Genomic DNA, 25,591 nt, shown 5'->3' with positions numbered 1-25,591 from the left:
GCCCATCCATTTGAAACATTGCCTACGAATTAGCCATACCATGCCCCTAATTTTCCCTAGATGTAAACAAGATGCCTTGTTTAGCGAGGAAACTGGAGAAACAAATTACGAATCTCACATGATGATCGAAAACACATGGAAAAACGGGGGTTTCATAATTATTTGCAACACTTGCATTTAAAGCAGCAAAGTGAAAGTTTCGCAACGACTTGCATTTAAATTTCGCTCTGTTTTCACGGGATTTCAACCATTGCTCGTGCTGTTGTTTTAGAAGTCTGGCAAACATCTTGATTAGTGGCAGTATCACACTCTGGAACGATTCAATGAGTGAACTTCTACAAAGGCTGCAATGAACCTACACAGAATAAACATATATATCGCTCGTTACTCAGTATATTGCTTCGTACTTCGAATAAATATAAACACTGTGCTCCGCATAGTTTACCAAGAATACCGGGGGAAAATAACTAAACGCCGTGTATAACGCATAAATATGGGGAGAAAGTGACTATTCAGTAGCTGTTTTCAGAGCACATAGGCAACCTACACAGTGCAAGTTTTCAGTACACGCCACCAAAGAGGGGCCTCTTTTCTTCAACATACGAGTATATGCTGTTTTTTCTCCTGTTATGAAACAAGTAATCATGTTGTTCTTATTTAGAAACAGCCAGAAAAAAAATCGTCATATTCAAAAGTGACACATGCCTATAAAAAATGTTAAAGTCAGTGCTCTATTGGTATTCAAATGGCTCTGTACGGTAGACCAAGGTCATTTTCATGAGGATATATACGTTAAGTAGTGATTACACCGTGAAACTCGACATTTCGACCTGTAAGAGGTTTGATTAGATTTGTGATGGTGATAATATAGTGAGACCGCAACGCCATATAGACTATCTCGGAACAGAGATAAATAGTTGCAGCATTTGATAATACAACTATTTCATGCCGTAAGGCACACCAGTCGTTGGGCGCGGCTGATTATAATACTTTATCCGGACTTCCACCTCACCCGCAGGTTAAACGTTGCAAGCTGACTCGAATGCGGATATAGCGGTGCCAAAAAACTGGGCATTGAAATTTGCACAAGCTGACATTTGTTACGGTGTGGAACTGCCCAGCACCAGGCGTGTATGGCGAATCCCGCGCGTCTTCCGCTACAGGGCGTCCCAGCAAACCACAAAAAACACTCCTCGCCATTCAAGTAGGGGATGCTTAGTAAAGAAAAGCTTTACTTTCGTGGTCATTCTAAAAAAAAAATTTAACATCAGCTGTACCTTTGTTACCGTAACGGAAAGTGGCCACTTTCAATAGTGTTTGGGGGGGGGGGGGCAAATAACATACTTTGCCCCCACTCTTTTGGCAGTGGGGCAAGTGTCCTCCCCCCTCCCTTGTGCCCTCCCCTCCTCCCGGTAGATACGCCTATGTGGTTGAGTGAGAATAGCATCATGCGGATGAACACCAGATCGAGACCATTTGGTCTCGTAGACCACAGCGTGGTGTTTTTGTTCACATAACAGACAGCTATCACATATACTCCCGCCTTTGCTCCAGCTGTGAGGCCTTCGGTTTTTATTGTCAGTTTCACGCCAGAAATATTAATGGTGGCAGTTCTTGCGTGAGCTGAGATGGGAGGAAACCGTAAGTTTTTAACAATAATAGCAGTCGATTCATTATTAGAGTTTGCTCGGGAGGATAACGCATCGCTGGGCTTTTTGCGCGTTTGCGAAGATTACCATTGTTCGAAGCAAATATAAAAAGAGAGCAGTGTGCATTTTTGCTAGACATATAGCAAGATTGATACTTCTTTGAATGCCCAGCGTATGGGCAAATCATATAGTTGACAAATGGTGGTAGAGTGGTTGACGAGAAGAGCTTTCGTTGAATACGTCAATTACGGTCGTAATACATGATCCTGAAACTTTCATGACTCTTGCTATCACTACGTCTCACGCAGTTTATGAACGTGTGCATACACTCTCGGCTGTTTTATTGTCACTTTTACATCATTCGCAATCCCTTGAAAAATTCACCATCTCGATATCGCGAGACACCTTACGTTTGCTTTTCACACGCCACTGTTCAATGTAACTTTTATAACCGGACGACAATCCGGGCTTGTTGATTACAATTCTTGCTGAAGCTTTTTTGAGCCGTGGTGTCAATGGCAAGCAGGGTTTTCTGACTTTCGTTTAGTCATGCTAAATATTCCATATGTTTCTTTTTGTACGAGATGGCCTTAAAGGGACTCTGATATCTGAGGCCTGATATTTTAGCAGGTAGGCTGCGTTGCTTGGCGGACATCTGGAAGCATCAAAAATTTGAAGGATAGTTTCGCCATTGTCAGGATTGGGGGCTCAATCCCTTCGTCCGTGGTCCTTTGCCAAGATTGGAGTACGGCATGAATTCGAAGGTAGCTGGCCCATGCCGTCGTCCAACTTATTTACGCTGAGATCGTTGATGAAGTGAAGAACTGCTTCTCATCGAGAACGAGGAAAAAAGGGGTTTATTTACAGAAAATTAACTCAGTCTAACATGACTGTTTGAGAAAAATAGTATTAGTCCAACAGGACTGCATGAGAGAAGTGAACCAGTCTAACATGACTGCTCAAGAGAAGTGCGTCCAACAATCGCACAACCACAGTTTTTATACACTCGATCCGCCCGTCCACGACGCGGCGGCTGTTCGTTTACACATCACCAACTCGCAGCTGCTCTGAAGACCAGTTTACAGACACAAAGGCACACACATTCCGAAGCCCAAGCGACGGTGTTGAAGGTGGTGCCGTTCCGGAAAATCGACGTTGTCGATCGCGCGTCGCTCATTGTTCCGAGCCACTCCAAACCTTGAGAAGCACAAAAATAAGTCTTCCCGCGGTAGCTTCTCCAGGCGTGTCAAATCAGCCCCGCGTTGAGGAACTCTGGAATCATTGTCCACACACCGAATTCGTCCCGTCACCATGTCGAAGGGGCTGGAGGAAGGCGGCGAGTTCCAGCGCAAAGGTCGCTTCTTTGAACGCCTCGCAGCTGCAGCACGGAGAGGTGGAGGTGCGCGTCTTGCACCCCTTGTCGTAATCAGGTGGCAAGGTGGCAGTCTTGTTGTGCAACCCGCCGTTCTTTACAGCGCCTCCATGGCCCCAAAAGTCTCGACTGTCTAGCGCTGACCACCGCTAGGCAGGAAGAGAACGGCTGCTGGTCAGGGGGGGATTGATGTCTTGGCTCGCAGCGACCACTTGTGCATTGATGTCACCGCCCCAAAACATCCAACAAGGACAGGCAACTGCAAAATGAACCCCACAACACGGCTCTGCGCCGAGATGACGTGCATTGGCTCTCACTTTAGACTCGCTAGGCTTCAAAAAAAAACAACAACAACATAAGTGCAGAAACAAAAAAAAATGCTGCATTTCACTATGCCAATTTCTGAAGCAAATTCCTGCTGACAAATTCAGCAATCATGGAGGGAATCCTGCTAAATGAGAGGGGATCTTCTTCGCTTAATAAAATTAACACTAGTAACCCTAAAATTTAGGCGGGACCCCCAAACGCAGAATTCAAATTAGCCTGCTCAAACCATCCGCATTGCTATGCAACTTTCCCTTCTTATATCTAATGGAGAAGTTGTACTCTTGGAGAGTGAGGCTCCATCGGAGCAAGCGGCCGTTTTTGTGTGACATTTGATTGAGCCACGTCAGAGGACAGTGGTCGGTCTCGAAGATGAACTTCGCTCCGTACAAATAACACGACAACTTCTGGGCGGCCCAAACCAAACAAGCGCATTCCTTCTCTGAAGCGCTGTAGGCTTCCTCTCTTACATTTAGTTTACGGCTGGCGTAGAGGATAGGATGCTCCTCGTTATCGTCGCCGACTTGACTAAGTACCACGCCCATACCTCTGTCGCTTGCGTCGCATTGAACTATGAATTCCTTAGTGTAGTCTGGCGCGCGAAGCACAGGGCGAGAAACCAATAGCGTTTTCAAACTTTGGAAAGCGTTCTCTTTGTCCTTATCCCAGAGTACGGTACTCGGTGCTCCCTTTCGGAGGGCGTCTGTTAATGGACTTGCCAATTGCGAGTAATTCGGAATGTACCGTTGATAGTACCCCACAAGTCCCAAAAATGAACGAACGTCCGTTTTCGTGCGCGGCTGAGAAAAATCTCTAATCGTAGCTATTTTCAGCTCAGCCGGCCGTCTCATGTCCTGACCAACAACATGGCCCAGATAAGTAACCTGCGAACATCCAAACCTACACTTTTCCGCTTTCATCGTTAAGTCAACTTTAAACGTACGAAGCCTCGCATTCTTGTCGTAATAGAATTTGGCGTTCCTTTGAGCTATTTCCATGTTCTTTCCGACTAGTTCTCGGGTTGCGCTTAGCCGTTCCAATAAATTCAGCACGTATTCAACCACGGTTGGACTCTCCCCTCTTTCCTCCCACATCTCTCTTAACATTCTCAGTGGAGACCGGAGTGTCCTCCCATACACTAGTTCTGCTGGTGAGAACCCTGTCGCTTCATGTGGAACCGTTCGCAAAGCAAACAAAGTTGCCGGCAGACAGTTCTCCCAGTCCTCCTTGTGCTCGTAACAGAGCGCACGCAAAACTCGCTTAAGCACCGAATGCCACCTCTCTACACTGTTCGACTGAGGGTGATAGACAGAACTGTGTATTAACTTTACCCCGCACTTTTGCAAGAATGTGGAAGTCAGTGCGCTCGTGAATACTGACCCTTGATCTGCCTGAATTTCGGCTGGAAACCCAACTCGTGCAAACACTGTCAAAAGCGCGTCTACTACTTCAGTGGAGCTGAGCTCTTTCAAAGGGATTGCTTCTGGAAACTTGGTGGCCGGACACAGCATGGTAAACAAGTACCTGTAGCCTGATTTTGTTTTTGGAAGAGGCCCTACCGTGTCTATTACAAGTCGTCTGAAAGGCTCTGTTATTAAGGGCACTACCTTCAGTGGAGCTTTCCAAGTCTCTCCTGGTTTACCAGAACGCTGGCAGGCGTCGCATGATCTTACAAAGTTTTCTACATCTTTGAAACAGCCAGGCCAGTAGTATTCCATAAGCAATCTTTCCTTTGATTTGTTTATGCCTAGGTGGCCGGACCACCCATTTCCATGACAAAGACTCAAAAGGTCCTCCCTATACTTAGTAGGTATGACTAACTGATCTAAAATCTTACCCTTTCGATCTCTGTAATGCCGATACAACAATCCTCCTCTCTCATGTATCGTTACGTTGCGCCTAGCAATGCCTTCTTTAGCTGTGTCACGTAATTTAGCTAAGCTCTCATCATTCTTTTGCTCAGCTGCCAGTGACTCTCTATCCACGCGTAAGAGTTGATCAAAGTTCTTTGAGGCCGGTGATAACAACGACCCTGTCTCGCTTGGGAGCGCGTCTGCATGCTCTTCCTGCAGGCTAGAACTCTGACACTCTAGTGCTACGCTCTCATTGAGCTGGTCGACTGGCAGGCTCTCCTCAACTGTTCTTTTGTCCCTCGGGCCTAGCTCGGATTCGGGTATTGAAGCTATCCCCTTTTCTGCTTCAGCTGGAGGAGCTTGAGCATTTTCAGCCGAAAGCGCCGCGATCTTACGAGCTTGGCCTCGGGTCAATGCCTGTACTATGCCCTCTCCCAGTTTGAGCCCTCTGTCACGCAGTAACTGATTCGAACGATTCGAAAAGATGTAGGGATACTGCAGTGACAAAAATTTGGAAACTGCAGCCTCAGTCTCTAGCTCCCCGAATGGTCCACTGATTTTGACTTTGGCCATGGGCAGACACACGCTGTGTTCTTCTACAACCTGTTTTATCCATGCTACTTCTCCGGTGAAGTCCTCTACCATCGCGTAAGACGGATGGACAATGTCCAGCGTGGCGGCACTGTCTCTTAGCACTCGGCATGGTTTTCCATTAACTTGCAGGTTGTGGAGATATGGACTTAAAAGTTCCATATTCTCATCCTTTTCCTCCACGTAGGAAAAAACTACGCTAGGCTTCTCGCAGTTTACAGCTATATGTCCCAGTTTGTGGCATTTGTAACAGCGAATTGGTCTGACAGATTCGAATTTTCTTTTCTGTTCTTTTTGTGCGGTTTCTCCGTTAACTTTCTCCTCGCTCTTTTCTGCGGGCTTTTCCGCCATGTCTACAGGCTTCGATCGTCTAGTTTGCGCACCCTTTTTGAACGGAAATGGTTTCCGCGGTCCATTTCGACCGTCCCAGTTTCCCTCCTCGGCGTTCAACTTTCTACGGGTTGCGTACTCTTCGGCTAATTCAGCCGCCCTTTCCACAGTGTTTACATTACCTCTGTCTTGCACCCACAGTTTCACAGCTTGGGGGATGGTTTTGTAAAACTGCTCTAGACACATGCATTCAATGATCATGTCTCTGCTGTCGTATGCTTCCGCGCTTTTAAGCCACTCGACTAGGTTGGCCTTTAAGCTATACGCAAACTCCGGATAGCCCTCGCTATCTTTCTTGCCTGTGCTCCTAAACCTTTGCCGAAAAGCTTCGGCTGAAAGGCGGTATTTCTTCAGGAGACTAGCCTTAACTTTTGCATAATCATATGCATCCTGCACACTCAATCTGGCGATTACTTCCGCCGCCTCACACGGCAACATAGACAGCAACCGCTGTGGCCATGTACTCGGACCGAAGTTCATCTTTTCGCAAGTCCTTTCAAAATTGCTTAGGAACAAGCCTATGTCGGTCCCGACCTCATATGGCTTTAATAGCCTGTCCATGCGGTACGATTCTGCCTCACTTGATCGACCCAGAGCTCCTTCACTTCCTTGAGACAACTCCAAACGTCTGTTTTCAAGTTCAAGTTGCATTTTTGTTATCTCGCGATCTTTATCGCGTTCCTCTCTCTCTCTATCCCGTTCCTCTCTCTCTCGTTTTTCTCTGTCCCGTTCTTCTCTTTCTTTTTCCCGTTTCTCTCTCTTTTTGAGAAGTTCCAATCCCATTTCAATATCTTGCTCACTGGCCTGATTGGAAATTAGCTCCAATAATTCCGATTTGAGCATTTCCTTGCGTACATTTAGGCCCAGTTCCTCACCAACAATCAACAACTCGTCTCTCAGCAATGTCCTTAACTCCATGACTGCTGCTTTACTGCCTTGATTCTGCTCTCTAAATCTAGCTAGGAAAACACAACCTAGATAACACACAACAATCTAGCTTCCCTACTGTTCTAAACAGAACAACCACAAAATGAAGCCTAGAGAGTCAAAGCAAAAACCAAGCACTCACCGCAGATACAGCACCATGTCGCAAAGTCCATCCCACCGCTGCCACCAGTTGTCAGGATTGGGGGCTCAATCCCTTCGTCCGTGGTCCTTTGCCAAGATTGGAGTACGGCATGAATTCGAAGGTAGCTGGCCCATGCCGTCGTCCAACTTATTTACGCTGAGATCGTTGATGAAGTGAAGAACTGCTTCTCATCGAGAACGAGGAAAAAAGGGGTTTATTTACAGAAAATTAACTCAGTCTAACATGACTGTTTGAGAAAAATAGTATTAGTCCAACAGGACTGCATGAGAGAAGTGAACCAGTCTAACATGACTGCTCAAGAGAAGTGCGTCCAACAATCGCACAACCACAGTTTTTATACACTCGATCCGCCCGTCCACGACGCGGCGGCTGTTCGTTTACACATCACCAACTCGCAGCTGCTCTGAAGACCAGTTTACAGACACAAAGGCACACACATTCCGAAGCCCAAGCGACGGTGTTGAAGGTGGTGCCGTTCCGGAAAATCGACGTTGTCGATCGCGCGTCGCTCATTGTTCCGAGCCACTCCAAACCTTGAGAAGCACAAAAATAAGTCTTCCCGCGGTAGCTTCTCCAGGCGTGTCAAATCAGCCCCGCGTTGAGGAACTCTGGAATCATTGTCCACACACCGAATTCGTCCCGTCACCATGTCGAAGGGGCTGGAGGAAGGCGGCGAGTTCCAGCGCAAAGGTCGCTTCTTTGAACGCCTCGCAGCTGCAGCACGGAGAGGTGGAGGTGCGCGTCTTGCACCCCTTGTCGTAATCAGGTGGCAAGGTGGCAGTCTTGTTGTGCAACCCGCCGTTCTTTACACCATTAAGCCAAATATGATAATTTTTTTTAACTACTAGCTTGATGCCTCCGTCACATAAGCACTCGTGAGCTCCCTTCCACTAAAGAAGCGGAAGGCTTGCTAGAGTAGTTCGACGTCAAGGGAGCTGCGGTCGTGTCAGACGATCATCAGCTAGTTTTTCATACAAGCCGCCAGGGGATGTCAGGCGCTGTTGGCTTTCTCCATGTGCACTAAAACGCCAGCTCTAAATGCTCATAAATCTGCTGTACCTAAATTTGTTTCTATTGAAAGTTATCATAAACGTGTTATTCGAAAACGTGACTGCTTCTGAAAATAATAAAATGCACTCAATAAACACAGCGTCGCCTGGAGAAATGCTGGTAACAATATTCACACCTGTGTTTCTGTGTGCCGCGGGCCACGGCTACTGATATTTCGCTGTTATTCCTGGGTAATCGTGCCCTGACCACCACAATTTTTCCCAACCCGCTTGAAGCGCAATTAGGAAGCACGCTGGGGCACAACCATTACGAGACACGCAATGTAGTATAAGCCTCGCAGCACGCAGGAGAATGTGGGGCGTCTGCGGGTACAACCGGGGGGCACTCTTAGTCGAGAGCATAGTCGAGCAGCAAGCATAAATGTGACCAAGCATTGCTTTAACTCCCCTGTAATGCATTCAAGAGGATTACACTTGCAAGCAATGGTAAATTGATGACAAACGAAAATGATCATTTCGGTTCTATATCAAGCACTACGGGAACTAGCGTACCCCCTTTCAGACACCAAGGGGGATCGCCGAACTCCTTTCACCAAAAGCTCCAATAAACTCCCACAACCGAAAGGAGACCGGGTGACACCTAGGGCATTTTGCTTATGATAAACACCAAGTAGTTAAACAGAGTTTACGGGTGCCCCTGTGACATGGCTATTAGGGCACACGTAAATGCACACGTAACTTAATGGCTTCAGAAGTTGGTTAATTAATCTTGGCTAATTACGCAAATAGAAAGAATACAATGTTAATAGTGTGACCTACTCTATACAATAATCAGCAACATGCACTTGGTCGCGTCGATCGTCTTATAGTGCATCGGCATATTTTTAAACTCTGCCTAAAGTTTGCTGGTACACTCTCTATAGTGGTGCCTGGAGCATCACCACAGTTTACGAGTTGTTTACCTTTAGGCTTAATAATAGTAACTTCATTAATAACTGCAGAGTCGAACATGCTCATCATGAACGATTTACAATGCGTGCTCAACGTAATCACTGGCTGTAAATGTCGACAAAAAGGCCCATCTTCGAGAGGAAATAGTGCGCATCAGGCAATAGCTTCCGCAGTTTCCCGACAGCTGTACTCTCTGATTGATGGTTGTGCTTTTCAGTCGACTTTCCTTGACGAGCCTGCCTTTATAAACACGGCTAGGCCACGAATTGAAAAGCAAAGGGGGAAAAGCAAAGGACAAAGGGAGACAAATAGTGCAGGGTGACCTCAAGCTGTTCGCTCTAAATGTCCGTCGTGCAGGGGACCGGTTTGTGAAAAACTGTAGTCAGCTACCAACCTTGAGCGCACTGCTGCGTATTAGATTGAGCACATTGTCGGTGAGCTGGCGGCGTCCGCACACGTACTCTTGGAAGTTGTCGCAGGGCGGCACCACGGGGTTGATGGAGTCGAGCAGCTCCTTGGCCGTCCTCACACACGCCGCTGTGTAGCAGACGCTGTGGTTGGATTGCTCCGGAAACGACTCCTGAGTTGCACGAGCCACAGCAGCGTCTGATGAAGTCTGCGAAGTTGCCGTGAGTGTCAGTGGAAGCGTGAAAGTAACGTGATTGTCACGTGTGGTTAAAGGGAAAAAAAACTCAGTGTCCTTCCACTCTCTGAAGAAGGATGACCGGCGAAGCTGCGTATGTGGGCCCCCTAATGGCAAATTGCATCTGCGCCGTGGGTCAGCCCGGTAATGCACAATCTTCAGGATTGGCCCAATTATGGGGAGTGCTTAAAGCTGGCTTCACCTCCATCGCGGGTTGGCACGGTATCGCACATTTGTCTTCGGGATGTGCCCACGTTTGGTGAGTGCTTAACGCCTGCTTCACCTACGCCGTGGGTCGGCACGGTACCGCAAGTCTATATCTTCGGGATGTGCCCACGTATGAAGATTGTTGGTCTACACGCGTACGTGATTCGCCAGATCCTTGCCATAGACAGCTTCGATGTAAAATCGACATCCACTGAATTTGCAGCATGAAGCTACAAAGGAATACCTTACGGGTTTTTCAGGAAGGAAGCCTCGCAGTTGAAGAAAAGCTTCAGAGCCATTCCACTCTGTAAAAGTGGATGACTAGCGGAACTGTATATATGCTGATAAATATATTGGTAATAAATATGTTGATTGAAAATAAGACGCATACAAGAATGCATATCGTTCTTTAACAATTGTTTTGTTGTTTTATTAAATTGCGTACTCAATTACTTTTTAATTTCTAGCCTTCTTTTGATTACTTTTTACGTTTTATTATTTGGCAACCAAGGTGACTTTCGCTTTATGATCGCTATGATATACGGCCAGTGGCTCTGCGGCGACACTGGAAAGGTTCTTGGCCAATATGAGGTCTGTACAATACCGACGACCCGTCGTAACCACTCTTGCTTGTGCAATATTGAATGCCGACCCCTTCCAAAAAAAATGCCACGAACCACTTTCCTCCTAGCCGAGACACGTCTATGTTGAAATCATCCACAATTACAATGGGAGTGGAGTCGGCAGGGGTGATCCAACGAAAGGTGCATGCATTTTGCGTTTGAAACATGATCTTCGTCCGCGTTAAGTGCCGCCCGCCGTCGCCGTGCACATTCCCGCTTCTGTTCACGACCATGTCCTTCGTAAGCGCGCTGTTCACCCGCAGTCCTCACCGCACGCGGCCTACCCATTGCACGGGTGGAAGGGCACGGAGATAAGGTTACGTGGTTTGCATATAGAGGCCGTGTCGTCAAACCGCAATCCATACTAAACAGTGTCTATTGCGGTTTTACGTTTTTTATTATATGTTTGTATCACAACACGTTTTGACGATTCTCGGGATTAAACGAAGCTGGGGCATACCCAGTTATACGCTTTTGCTTTATGCTTTAGCTCTTTTAGCTCTTGGGTGGCCGCCATCTTTTTTGCCTGCGCACACAAATCGCCAGAACCTAGCGTATGACAGCTCCGCTGTAAAATTCGTCCTTGTCCGGGAGCAGGATGAACTACAGAAATCTCGGACCAGGCTGAAATGTTTCTTCAAATGTGAGGCTTCCTTTCTGAGAAACAAGTGTGGGCTTCATTTGTGGCTTCGAGCTACACTTAGCGTGGATGTCACTTTTTCCTCTTTCATGCACTTTCCTCTATCCTTGCGCGCTTTGGAAGAACTTATTTCCCATATTCAAAGTCCCAGCACCTCGAGTTATCGTTTCATTCGCCCGCGCTGTGCGATCTGCTATCCTCCTGGTTAGCTCAGATGCTACAGTGAGCACTCGAGAAAGGCCTTGGGTCCCAGGTTCATATCCCGGGCCAGGACGATTTTTTTCTTTCAACTGCAAGGCTTCCTTTATGAGAAACCCCTATGGGTTTCCTCCCTGTTCATAGTCAGAGTTGCATTAGAATTGAGCCTCATTATGACAGTAAGGCCTCTCCCGTCAGGCACAGGGTGAGGGACACTGCCCATTTTGATTGGGGTCACTCTTTACTGGTCGCCGCTCACTCAAAACGTTGCAGGTGGGCGTTTAGATCATCCCTTGCCTTGTTAAAGGCGGGGTTAGCATATCTGGGGTGAATATTTGGGGAAATGGCTGCGTAGCTGTATGTTCCACCATTGTACCAGTATATGTGCTTTGTACGTCTGCAGCCTCTTTCTGGTGGGTGGTCTCGAGCAATAGCACTTCCTCTTCCGCTTCCAATTTCAGGTAGTCTTGTTCTGCTTTTGCTTTCGGCTCTTCGCGGACCTGGACGCAACCACCCGGGTCTCTCGCGATCTAAGCGTCTACCTAGAGCTTTACTTCAGTTCCAGAAAGTCCTCCATTCAATCTCGCTTGTTCCTTTCTGCACGTCTGAGCCTTGGCATGATGCAACAGAGCCGAATCGTGGCAGGCTCGCCAACATTTGGGGTCGTTATGATGTGGGCCCGAATCTCACTCACACACGCAGGCTCGATGAACAAAGAAACAGTTTGTACAGCGGCAAGTGGAAACTGGGTGAAGATCTAGCACGTTAATGAGAGTACAAAAACAAATAAAGCAAGTAAAGTCTTCGAAGAAGCTATCGTCCTGCAGGCTTCGTCAGCACGTAAGCCCTACGGAGGCGTGACGCCATCACACACCCAAGGCTCGTCGAGCCGCACTGATTTCAGTACTACACCAACAGTTATTGAAAGCCTGGGGAGGTGCCCGACACTGAGAATGGACGTTGTTCTGTCGGCCACCGGAACAGACCGGCAGCCGCGAAGCTCGGCCGGGGCCAGAACAAGCCGGCGCCGATGTCTCGTGTGGAGAGGCACATGCCATGCTTTTCTTCAGCTTCACCAGGAACACAGGCACGAGTGTACTTTCGTTACTGTACAGTCGCGCAAATTTCAACGCGAAGTTAAAACACCTTAAGTTCCTCTCAGAGGCTCAAAGCTGATGGGAGCTCTGACTCGCCTGTGGCCGAGGTAAGTAAGAAACGTTTAGGTGAAAATAAAACGCAGGCAAGGGTAGTGACAGGATTGACATAGGCATAGGTAATTTCATGAGATAAAAGAAATGACTAGGATGTTAGATTATGATAGGTAAGACGTAAGTAGCTTAGAAAAGATAGATTGCTATTTGTCTCCATCGTGATTTAAAAAGGAATGCAATTACAAATGTTCATCAGTAGAGTCGGAAAATATCTCCTAGTCGAGAACAGCATGTGGGTACGTCGATAACGCTTTGAACAAGAATATTAAGCATTTTTGGCAAATGCCACGGAGGACACATTTATTTTTCGTTCCATGACTCAGTCTTCTCGAGCCATCGTAAACTAGGAGCGCGTAATCTCTTTACTCACCGGCTCGTGGGCAGAGGAGTACGCCAGCGAAACATCCAGGAAGCGCAACAGGCCTCCAAAGGTTATGCCGACAAGAAAGGCGACAATGAATCGGCTCCAGCTATTAGCATGTATGTCCTGTCCTGGCTCATTCGCGCCGTAAGTCTGAAAAGTGGTTTGCATTTCGTGTTTCAATGTACATTACATCAATTCAAGCGCCGCCATAAAGATCGGCGTCGGCCTTTCGCTCAAGCTGTGCCACACCTACGCCATATTGGATCAGTACGGTTTTAGCATGCGGTTTCTTACAGAGGTTACTAGAGGGAAACCTGGCGCTAGCGTTTACGGGATGTGAAACTATGGCTATCCACCTAGCATACAGATCGTGGTGCAAGTTGCAGAGGTGCAGGTTGATGGCAGGGTGCGCTAAAATTTGGTCGAATGGGCGGCAGAGTTTGGGTACGGGCTAGTTGGTATTCCATTGTTTCAAACATCACTTACAGCACGTACATAGACAGGGAACTAAAAGAACGACGAAGGCGAGCGCTGTAGCAGAGTTTGGGTACGGGCTAGCTGCTATTCCATTGTTTCAAACATCACTTACAGCGCGTACATAAACAGGGAGCAAAAGAAGGACGAAGACGAAGAAATTCGACAGTTATACCCGTAAGAGGTTTGATTAGATTTTTTATGGTGCTAAGACACTGAGGCTGCAACGTGATGTAAACTAACTCTGGACGGGGATTAATCAGTTCCTGTATTTGATAATCCATCGATTTTATGTCGTAAGGCGCACCAGTCGTCGGGTGCGGCTGATTTTAATATTTATCCGCACCTCCTCTTCGCCCGCAGGTTAGCCAGCTGATTGCGTTTTCAAATGCAATCAGCTGGCTATATCGGTACCAAATATATCGGTACCAAAAGACTCGGCATGATTCAAGTCGAGCAAGCTGCCATTTGTTAGGGCGAGTACTCCGCAGCGTCAGGCGTTCTCCGCAAAGTGACCGTGTATAGTGAATCCCAGGCGTCATGTGCTACAGCACGTAAGGATAGGCACAAAAGACAATACCCGATGCTTAAGCAGGCAACACGTAGTAAAAAAAAAAGTATTACTTACGTGGTCCCTCTGTCAAGAAAGAAAATGTAACTTGAGCTGCAGTTCTGCTGGAATTTCGAGCGTGCTCCGGAAAGTGCTCGCTTTCAAAAGCGGGGCGGGAGGGGGGGGGGCGGCAAATGAATAATTAACCCCCATTCCCCCGGTAAATATGTTCTTTCGCTGTCGCTAAGCAGTCTTTTTTGCATGCAATTGATGCGTGATGTCATTCCCATTATTGCAATAACCCCAACAGAGCTTCAGTAAGTAAAAACGAATAAATAAATATTACATTTTGAGCTCTCATGCGCGTAAACATATGCGCACTGCCTTCAGCACCATGAGATGTTTGAAAATAAGGAGATATTCCCCGACATGTGTCTGATAGCGCGCTGTTTGATGAGGATACACCGAATTATTACTTATTTGTGATGTATGTTCTAATGCAGCCGATTTTATTGAAAGTAGCTCCACACAGGCACATTATGAACATAACTTGCCAGGAATGCCGACATCTCTCTATCGCGACAGCATCGCGTTTTTTGGTTGAGAGTACCAGTCGTCCCTAGAAAATTCGGTAACGTCTACCGAAAGCGTGATGCAGCAATAGTATCCAGAACCTTTGTTCTTTCCCGCAGCATCTACGCACAATTTTTAGCCTCGTCATATGGATAGCATGGTTGCGGCAGAGCTGTCCTCAACGCTTACATGTCACTGTTTGGTGCAACTTCCCGTCAGGCGCCTTTGTGCGTGATGTAACACATTTTAGCGATGATGTAGCAACACCGGTTGGACGTCCATTCTCGGCAAGGGCAGTAGCATTTCTTGGTGGACCCCACGCAATCAGGGAAGTAGATCAACAACTGAATGTAGCGACGCACCAGCAGGGTCCAGAATTAGACCACAAGGAGTTAAAAAAAAAAACACGCACGAACGATAAGTATAGAGACGGTAAAATTTGTTACGTAAACATGTTGGGTTGTCGCAAGCAGGAAGATTGGCTGGAAATTCAAACGCAGCTGAATGGCGAAGCTACTGGAGTCTACGCTTTAGTCAACACCCATATACGATATTTGGAGCACCCACCTGTTGGAAACATTATACGGGAGGGGTGCAACAGAACGACCAGGTCAAGGAAAGGCGCAGGCGTAGGTACGCTAATTAGTCGAGGTATGAAGTGGCAAAGGGTAAACGAGACCGCTAAGGAACATTTATGGATTAAGGGCACATGAGAAAAACAAATGGCTTGCAGTAGCTTACGTACGAACAAGTAATGATAGTGAAGACAAAAATAAACAATTGATTGATTGCTTTAGAAGCTGTATTAATGAGCTCAGTAAATCAGCTCAGTTGGTATTAGTAGATGTGAGTGCGCAATAGAGGATTTAAACGGATATACTAATTACAACGCTTCTCTAGTGCTCGATCTGTTCGATGCACAGAACGTTATAGTAGTTAGCAGGTAGAATAAGTGTCATGGACAAGTAACGTGGCCATACGGAAACGGACCTTAGTCTCAAAAGCTGTGTGTGAACAACTATAGACCAAATGACGATAGATGACGAGAGACATACTAGCGCAAAGCATGAACCAATAGCAGGCTGACTGCTTAAAATTGAATGAAAAGCAAATACAGAGGTCGCAATAAACAGAGAATGAAATGTAGGCGCTTCCTACAACAGTCTATAAGGAAATCGTAGACGCTATGCTGCAGGAGATCAGAGAGACACGGCGGAAAAAATGTATTGGAAAGAGGAAACCATGCAAGTAGTGGAACAATAACCAAGCTATAGAAATAAAGCATGCTATAGAAGAGCGCATGCAAGTGTCTAGGAATCTTCGAGACGCCAGAAAGTTGAGATTGCACGAAGAAGAGGTGCTCCTTAGATGGAACAAATACCGAGAAATGAAAAGGGTGGCGAGTGAGCTTGCTCAAGAAAAAATTAAATGTGCAAGTGAACGCTGGGTGCATGATATTCGCAAAAGAAACAAAGGCACGCCAGCAAGATTCTGCAACCATGTAAGAGCACTTGGAGCTCCAACTAAAAATTCACAAATAGTTATAAAGGATGAAGACGGTAACGTCTTCGAAGGAGACTATGCGTTGCGGTACATCAAAGCTGTTATTACGGATAACTTCGGCAAAAAAGAAAGCGTCGTTTCAACTCAGATTGTGATTCAGTACGTAAAACGCCGTTTTTTTTACGAAACTAACTGGAACGCCAATGCATCTCTGCATGCCAATGCAGGTCAGGAATTAATATCACGAAAGTGGTGTCATCCTGAGAATTCGTTCCAAGTAGATCCGCCTTCCGAACTCCACGGCTAGAATTTGTAAACTGCAATATGGGCCATAAGGTAATTAGATAAAAACCGAATTAGTATTCTTTGTTGATTATACGACTATGCATTTCATGTTTTTGGGCAAGAGATGTCCGCCCCTTCGAGTAGACCAGCTCATGAACAAGAATTGTGCAGTCTGCCACAGGCAACCTTTAAATGTTTTTGTGTTTAACACCCTACGCATGTTGCAAGGCAGTGATGAAACTGGACCTTAATTTTAGCATAGAGAAATCGGGAGTTATGATATTTATTGAAGAGACGAGTACTTACATGGTGTCACTTCAACAGCAAAGTCATACTCATAGTCAAGCAATATAATTATTTGGGCGTACACATAAACGAAGGACAGTGTGAGTACGCTAAAGCGCCAGCCAATATTATCTTAAAATAATGGGGAAGCGGAATGCAACAATAATGAAAGGCAGAGCACTTTGAGGTTAAATAAATATGAGGTGGCGCGTTGAGTCTGAAAAGGAGTAATGATGCCAGCGCTAACGATCTCAAATACCATTCTGTGATTAAAACGGGATATTTTGTCAGGGTTGGAACTTGATGAATGATCAATAGGCCGGTTGGCTTTGGGAGTCCATGGCAAAACAACGAATGAGGCAGTAAAGGAGTGACATGGCTTGAGCCTCTTTTGAAGTAAGAAAAGCACAGAGCGAAATTAGTTTCGAAGAAAGAAATGGATGAAAATAAATGAGCGGCTAAGGTGCACAAGTATCGGTGCCTAAAAAGCGCGGGCACAGAATAGAGCAAAAGGTCGAGTGTGTTGGCGACCAAGTACAATGTAATTGAAAGTGTTGGTAGCAGTCAGCAAAAAGAAAGCCAGAGGAACAGACAGTGAATTGGATGCAAAGAATGGAGACAAGATAGACCATGGAGATCTACAAGGATGAGAACAAAAATGTTAGAACGGACAACCTGTACGATAGCACGAAAGGAAGTGCTTTGCTGTTTGAGGCACGCGCTGTTCGCTTAAGGACACAAACGCACCGGAGCAATTTTTCGCAGCAAGAGGAGGCATGTGTCTGCTGCCGCAACACTCCGGAGAAAACTCAGGACATTCCAATAGAATGCGCAGGTATTGACCCTGTGAGAACCCTAGATAACGGACACCTTCCAGAAGCGCTTGGATTTAAAGCAGACGGAAGCATTAAACGGTCAGCAATCGAGATAAGCAAGCGACTTCTAGGGTATTTGTGAAAAAAAAATCAGAAGATTGATTGGTTCCGACCAGACTCGTTACAGGCACAGGTAGCGGTAAAATGTAGATAGAGAAGTGAAATTGGCTGCAGCACGTTGGCGGGCTAGTTTGTTGGGATTCATGATAACAGAGCGCCGTGCGGCAGGGCAAGTGCAAAGAAGATAGCTTCGCGCACGCTCAGCGCTAATTTCAACTGCAAATCTTTATTTTCCCATGCGCACGATATATATACGTAACCGGGTGATCGAAAACAAAACCAAGGAAGTCAACGTCGAGAGGCACACACCAAGGAACCGATACGTGTGAAAATTGCAAATTTGCTTGCGCTTTTCTATGGCACTGCAGTTTTACATGGCTATATCGACACCTCGAGAAAGCGCTTCCATTTTCTGATAACGCCACTGATGGCATGCTCTCACACCTTTATTTAATTTTATTTTTCATTTTCATAGGCCTCAAAACTTTCTCTTGTTATTGTGCATTGAGCCCCATGCAATATAGAAATTTCTTTTGTCTGAAAGACCGGGGTGGCAGCCGCACTCCCCGCAGTGCACGCCTAGATGACCTGACATAACCTTTGTGGCGTTATAATGATGCTCTTTAAACCTCCGATTATTACAACAGCCTGTTTGTCCGAAATATGCACATTCGCACGAAGAAGGTATTAGGTAGACAACATTCTACGTGCAATTCTCAAATTCCATGCGGTGCCTTGTGGTATAGGCGGTCGTCTCTGCCTTGTCCGAATTTAGTTTCTTGCAGATCCCCTGCAATCGTCCAGGATGACAAAAAAGAAGTACGCCGACTCCGTACCTTCCCACTCTCCTTTTCAAATTATGCGAGGTACATGTGTGTAAAGTACGACCACTACCTTCTTTAATCCAGCACTGCTATTGCACACATTCGAATCGGATCTGTGCTGTACATTTGAAAGGCCCTGTGTCTCTGTCCCTCTCCTCGTCCTGTTGTTTAGCGCTGTTTTACTGCTCGTAATCATGAACCCACCAGCCCAAATGCGTACTCTTCGGCCCTGTACTTTTTACTGAAACCCTCCGCTACCGGGGTCAATAGTCGCAAGCGGCAACCAGAATTGACCAGACGCTTAACCTGACCCCACAAACGTGTTTCAACTTTGTGGTCACATGACTTCCTCAATGAATTACGTAAACGAGGTTGCATTACCGCACGCTTCACAAGTTTCGAGTGGGAAGATCAAAACTGAAGCACTGGCTTATTGCGTTTCGGCTCATTCCTCCCGCACACATCTCGTGAAGGACAAATACAAACCTTTGCCTAAAAATATTATTACATTGCCTACAGTTACTTCAAGCGTCAACATCAAAGGGGACAAGACATCAGTAAACGTTGCTAACGTTTTCGAAGTCAACGTGTCAAAATTAATAGATAGATCAGTTTTGAGGAATAGAAAAAAGATTAAGGAGATGTAGCTACACAAAAATGCTTGAATAAAAAGCAAGTATAGCAAACACGATTAACTCAATCAGGCTAGGTGACCATTTGTCAACGCCCCGTTTCCCAATAAACCATTATCATCATCTACGTTACTCATCAAGCACGTAAAAAAAAAAGCAAGACTCAATATCAGCCGCCTATTTAGAACGCAGACAGCTCATCAGCCGACTGAAGAATATTTGTATAATAGCATGGGCTGTCTGCTAGAAATAGTGCACCCCAGTTCAAGCGTACTCCCCGCTCCTTCCCTTCTGAAGGGAGAGGACCGAAAAAGTTCCGCTGCACACCTCCCTTTTCCACTTTCTACACGGGCGCCTGTGACGCTGTGAAACGATCGATGTGCCTCCAATGGCCAAAGTTGTCGAAGGGCGGAACACACAATGATAATAACACAAATAGTATAAACTTTTGTAGTCGGTGTCCGCTTTCCCTTTTATAAACTTTCGTGGTCGGTGTACGCTTTTAACTGCTGTCATGTATATTCCCGACCAGATGGGTTTCCGTCCCATTCTTGATTTCGCTTAGTGTGTATTCCTGTCAGTTCGCACGAACCATTTTTTATTCCGTGCACCAAAAGTTGTGGTCAGCCTTAAGCCAGTTCGAAGACATTAAACGCGCATCTGAAGGCCTTAGAAAGCGTAGCCTTACTTCTGAGTAATTCACGATAAGCCGCGTTCTGGTACCTCCTTGAAGAGATTCGAAAACGTCAACATTTCTTAGCTCATTTTTCAGTTTCTTGCCGTTGGCGCTCTCTGGAGCGAGGGAGGTCAGAGAGGTTTCGAAAAGTTCCTCCATCGGTAGAAGCCGCGTGCGCTTCCACGAATGAAAGGGAAATGCTTCGGTGACTTGAGGCAAAGCTCGCTTTCCTATAGCACAACGAGATAGTGTTGCCCTTCTTATATGACAGGCGAAACACATTTATTGTGGCCACAATGTAGTGATAGCCAGCCCTGTAATAGACTGTTCTTTTTTCAGCTGCACCAAATTTTTAAAGATTGCCTCTGGCAGAGAGCACAGATCTAACCCTTAAGCTGAATTACCTGATGAGATGGCCATTACTTCTACGAAAAATAAGCATGCCTAATTGAATGAATAACATAATTCACTAATTAGCTTATTTATTAATTTACGGCACATAATTGAATATACGAATTTTAGCCATTGAACTTGCAAGGCACATCGACTTAGAAGGAATTTTGAGGATGGCAGTGGCTATGACGCAGTTCGCCTTAATTATTTTTGCAGGAGCTTCTATTAATTTTTCAACAACAGTTATTGCCGTCATTGACGATGCGGGAACTTGCTACCCAATTTCGCGGAGAGCTCGCAGAAATCAGGAGCTGGCTGTTTATGTGTTACGTTGACGTATAGCTCGGACAACGCTTCTTGCCATGAGCACTGAAGTCCATCGCTGTAATCCTGCCTTAGTGATCGTAACAAGAAAGGCAAACACGTATGTGACCCTTAAGAACCATAATGCGATGACCGCCCTGCCCTCGATTTTGTAATGTCGATATAAGCCAGAGCAACTATACTCAAGTGAGAGTGCACCCAGGATATCACCTGTCCGCAGCATTTCGCAGTACACGACAGCCATTCTACGACTTCACCTAGTTTCCGGTACGAATGTCTGCCCGTCTGTTTGTCTGCCGTGCCTAACATCTTGAACCTGGGTCAGTAGTAGACCATGGCCCAATGAGCACTGGGGTATTGTGCTAAGGGAACTGCGTGCGGAACCATCCGTTGGATCAACTTTGAGGCCTCTTCGGCGCCAGCGTATAGCATTGGGCGTGAAACTTTTCAATTACAAAGGAATCATACGAAAAACAAAAATAAACAACAAACAGTCAAGTTTATCCATGCAGCGCGCAATCCTGCCTACATCAAATATATTTCGACAATTCATACCCGCGCACGCGCCGACATCGCGGCGACGATGCTAGACTGCGCAACGTATCCAGAGAGAGAGGGAGAGAGAGTGCGAGAGAGGAGCCCTACTGCATACACACCTCGTGCATAACGCGTAGCTTCGGCGGCAGTATGGTTTGTTGGGGCGTTTAGTCAATAATCGCATTAACCTCGACATTTATCGCCAGATGTGTTCGGTGGGAATTTTTTTTTCTTTTAGCCCCTCAGTTCAGACGCAATCATGACCATCGGCTTCTTGTTACGAGAGATTCACGTTTCCAATTGTAAAGGTGCCTTAAAATATTGATGGTTGTATGGGCAAAATATACGTGCAAATATACGTGCATACGCTCTCAGAGGCGCACGCTCTAAGCTAGCGGTGCCAATAACATCATCCATCGCGATGATGCATGTTTGCGCTTGTATATACTAGTGCAACGCTTCCGCAACGGACGTGAAGTTTCGACTCCAGCTAGAAGGTATCACAACTTACCTCATGAGCTATAGCGGCGGCCATCACGAACTTCGTAATCCTTCTTCATCTTCTCTTTCTGCTCTAAAGGCGCCCTCACTGTCAATATACCACTTCTATGACTTTATTACAGCTAGAATGTTCATTTTGTGTTGTATTTCTATACCCAGAGCTTTCATACACCTAAATTACTCTCGCGTCGCGAAAGAAATTGGTTCTTCTTTGTGACTTGCTGATACCATAATTTTTCCTTGCGTTTTTAAAACAGAATTTTTTTCTCATTTAACCTTAGAGCCAGTTTTCTTTTAATATCGCTCCGACAGCTTCCAGTTTAGTGCTATTTCTCATTCTCTTTCAAATTTCAAAATATATTCATTTCTTTTGGCTCTTAGAATTGACTTGATGATCGAGGCCAAACCAGCTCTTTCATTGTGACGCTCCTAGACAGAACCCGCTGAAGAAGATGAGGTCTACGATCATGACTGCATCTAATGAAAAGGAGGAAGAACATAATATGGGTTTACACTAATTCGCCGCCTAAAAGTAAATTTTACATTATAGGGCTCATTAGCTTTGACGAATTATTTTCCTAACTAATTCAATTCTTGTCCAGTCCGCCATAGTGGGCATGTGCCATATGTATGTAGGCAAACGAACCACTGATCTTTACTATTTTTTGCCCCCTAAACAAGAGATCAGTGACCAACCAACGGAAGTGGCCTGCCTGGATGTGAACACCAAAGTAGCTCAAAGATGCGTGACGAGTTTCAGAGGCAGGAAATGAGGAATCCCTGTACTGCGGCGACGATTATCGCACGCTGTATCGCATCCAACAACAGTTTGATGTGATACTTGAGCGGCTGTGTCTTTTCCCGGGCTGCGGGTTTGTTTCCTGTTGCTCATCGCTGTGGGCGTCCTCTTGTTCACCCGTCTCGTGCTGCGTTTCTGAACAGTCGCGAACATTTCTGCGAGGAGGGGCTCGGCCGCAGCAGTTGCCGGCGTGCCTTGCAAGGCTGCATGCCTTGCATGCCTTGCAAGATTGCCGCGCGACTGGCCGCTCGAAGCACTTTGCGTGTATTAGCAGGCTTTTTTCACACTCGGAAGGACACTGTTATGCAGCACGTATTGAGCAACAGAAAGCTGTATCGGAAGTTTTTCGTGTTGCTCTACAATTTTCTCATTGACACTTTTCATCTAATTATATTATTTGAGAAGCTGATTAATGTACTAGGACTAAATATGTAATTATGCGCACTGCGAAACATAATCTCCATATCTCCAAGCTACGGCTAACGACATTACCTTGGCTCTGTCCAGCTGCGTGGCATTAGCGTATTTTTAAATCTTGGTGCATGATAGCCGGAACACCCTGTATATATGCGGAGGTTATGTGAAATTACCCGCGGAGTGACTGATACTACCCGCTTATGATGATTAAGTATGCACATAACTATAATAAATAATATATTAACTTGCTACATATAACATGAACGTACAATATTGGCTGACAGGCGTCTTTAGAGCACACCGATCTGGTAATGGAATGAATTGTGTTCAACGAATTCACGGATTTACTTTTTCTTTGATATAGCCGCTAACTATGTGCGCATGCCCGTTCACGGTGACTATTATAGAATGGGCATGTTCCAGTGCAATTCCTACATAAAACCGGACCATTTCGTGTCCTCTCACAGGTGTCCATTAGACGATGAGCAAAACGAGAATAAGGTGGAAGCAAGAGCCAAAGTTTCGGCAAGCGCACTTGTCTTCTTCAAGGCGACATATGCTTTCCTCGCCACAGTATATATAGGTGGGGAAATTTCCATCTCCCGCCTTCCCCGTGTATTCCCTAGATGCCCATAGAGCACGCCATTTTGAGCAAGCCCAAAACAGGAGCAGTTCGAGAGACCTGGCTAAGACCTTTGTCCTGCAGTGGCCATTAAAATAAGCTGATGATGATAATTATGATGCTGTTAATACTTCATTAGGGAGAGAATATGTCTGACGCCATTAACATTTACCAAGTCACTGTAGTGATGAAGCTCCTGATTGTAATCGCAACGCTATAGGGAGGGGGCAACAGCAGCAAATACAGAAACTGTGTAATAGCGCCTCTTATCGTTCCTGATTCGTGGCGACTTAGGAAAACACTGAGGTTGCGATTGTGAGGTACCGGTTCGAGCCGCGTGCACGTTAATAGCGCATTTTCTTTTGAAATATTGCTGTTCGTTTCTTTTTAATTATTGCTGTTCTACTCGCATGTGCTTATTTTTTATGTTTTATTTTATTACTGTTTGCACATTTTAGATCGTAGGTGGTTAGCTTAAGTTATATTAGGTGTTGGGTCCCATTCCTGTAGCGACTACATAATTATAACGAGCACCCTCATTTTGCGACTGCACAGTCTTGATGAGGCCCATCACCGTTGTGACTACCTAACATAACTGTTTGCAGTCGCCATGGCCACTACAGGAAACATTCTCCTGTGACGTTTCCAAAAAGTGGGTTTCAATACTTAGTAAATGCATCACACAGTGTTCTTAATATACGGGTGTGCATTGTTCAGTTTTCAGGAATATTTAAATATCGCCTGCGACAGGTAGGTGCAGGTAGCTGGCTGTCCGGCCTTGTTGGAGGTTCCGCAAAGCGCTACCAGGTAAACTGACCTGTTCGTGCTAATTGAGTAGTGATGTGTGTGGGTGGCAAGCGTACGTGTGTGCCGACAGCAGCAAGATGGAGACCGCGTTTAAGACGAGCGTGTGACGCCACACACACGTGAGCGCTTACGACTTGGCGATTGTTGGCTTCTACGTGGGTAGCGGACGCGTGCAAGCGAAATGAACACAGATTGTGACGTCATGAACAACTACGTGTTGTGCAACCGTACGTATCTATGGCTATGCCGTGAGGCGGATGTTGAAACGACCACGACATTCGTACTCTTGGGAATAAATGTTAAAACATGATTGACTTGAGCAGTCATGACGTTGGCAGAACGTCGCACAATTTCTACGTAGCGTAAACTGCTAATCGCTGGGTAATGTGTGCCGGTCCCGGAGATAGTTCAGACTAACACGGCGCCTCAAAGCGCGAGCTGTCACGAGGAAAGACGACGAAAAAGTGGCACGTGGCCTACGGGATGAGTGTTTCAGAGAGCCAGCCACCGATGAAACGAGAGAAGTGCGCGTGTGATTGTGATAGAAAAAAAATTTAATACGTCGTGTCAGCAAGATCTTAGCTGACACGTTTCATTTTTTTTGTATTGTTTGTGTACAATGTCAAAACCGGCAATAAAAGGGAAAAGAGTGATCGTGGCCCACAGGTTAGAGCACCGGGCACCTGCGTACCACGGCAGAGGTTCAATTCCACCATCGATCACGTATTTTCTTTTTCTTAAAGCGAGGCGAGACAGTATCCTAACTACCTCCCGACGCAGAGTGCCAAGAATGAGGCAAAAAAATTATTGGCATTAAAAGTTATGCAGATTGTGCTAGCTGCAAATTTCGTTACAATTGGGCGTGTCTTGTGAAACCATGTTTTAGTTAGTGCATATATTGTAATGTACCCGCGAAAATAACTGCAGTAGAATCTTAGTAAACGTAAATCGTTTCAACCAAAGTTACGCTTAATGGAGAAGAACCTTGTGATTGGTTTGTTTTGCATTATGGCGATGCAAAAACAAACTTTTTTAAACATTTCAATATGTTTTCCAATTGTGGGTAAACCGACTAAAATGTACCAAATATGAAACTCAATGGCCAATCTCAGTGGAATGGTGATAAGCATCACTGTTTCCGCCTTTCATTTTTGGTTTTGTCAGTTCTTTACGTTTTCGCATTTGCCGGCTGTTGTTAGTGCCACGGTTAGTGTGGCTCTAACGTGGTCGTGGCTTCCTGTGTTCTTTTTTTTCTGTATCAATGTCAGTGAACATAAGAGAAGCGCAGTCGAGGACGGCAGAAAACTAAGTGGGGCGATGAAATGAGGAAATTCGCGG

The 25,591-nt window shown here is 45.9% G+C and overlaps 1 protein-coding gene and 1 long non-coding RNA gene across 2 annotated transcripts in view; one reads left to right on the top strand and one right to left on the bottom strand.

Annotated features, from left to right (window-relative positions):
- Positions 1–21,642, bottom strand: part of LOC139059455 (uncharacterized) — a 32,963-nt gene extending 11,321 nt beyond the window's left edge. Inside the window, exons 1-4 of the mRNA XM_070537884.1 lie at positions 21,619–21,642; positions 14,219–14,227; positions 13,123–13,266; positions 9,625–9,846 (exon numbers count right to left, since the gene is read on the bottom strand). Of these exons, the coding sequence (XP_070393985.1) occupies positions 9,625–9,846; positions 13,123–13,266; positions 14,219–14,227; positions 21,619–21,642 (399 nt within the window). The remainder of the gene's footprint in view (positions 1–9,624; positions 9,847–13,122; positions 13,267–14,218; positions 14,228–21,618) is intronic.
- LOC139059268 (uncharacterized) overlaps positions 1–25,591 on the top strand; it is a 380,230-nt gene that overhangs the window by 317,135 nt on the left and 37,504 nt on the right. The gene's annotated exons all lie outside the window — the stretch shown is intronic.

Source organism: Dermacentor albipictus, chromosome 4 (genome assembly GCF_038994185.2).
Source record: "Dermacentor albipictus isolate Rhodes 1998 colony chromosome 4, USDA_Dalb.pri_finalv2, whole genome shotgun sequence".
Classification (NCBI taxonomy): Eukaryota; Metazoa; Arthropoda; class Arachnida; order Ixodida; family Ixodidae; genus Dermacentor; species Dermacentor albipictus.
This window is presented reverse-complemented; position numbering and strand designations above follow the sequence as displayed.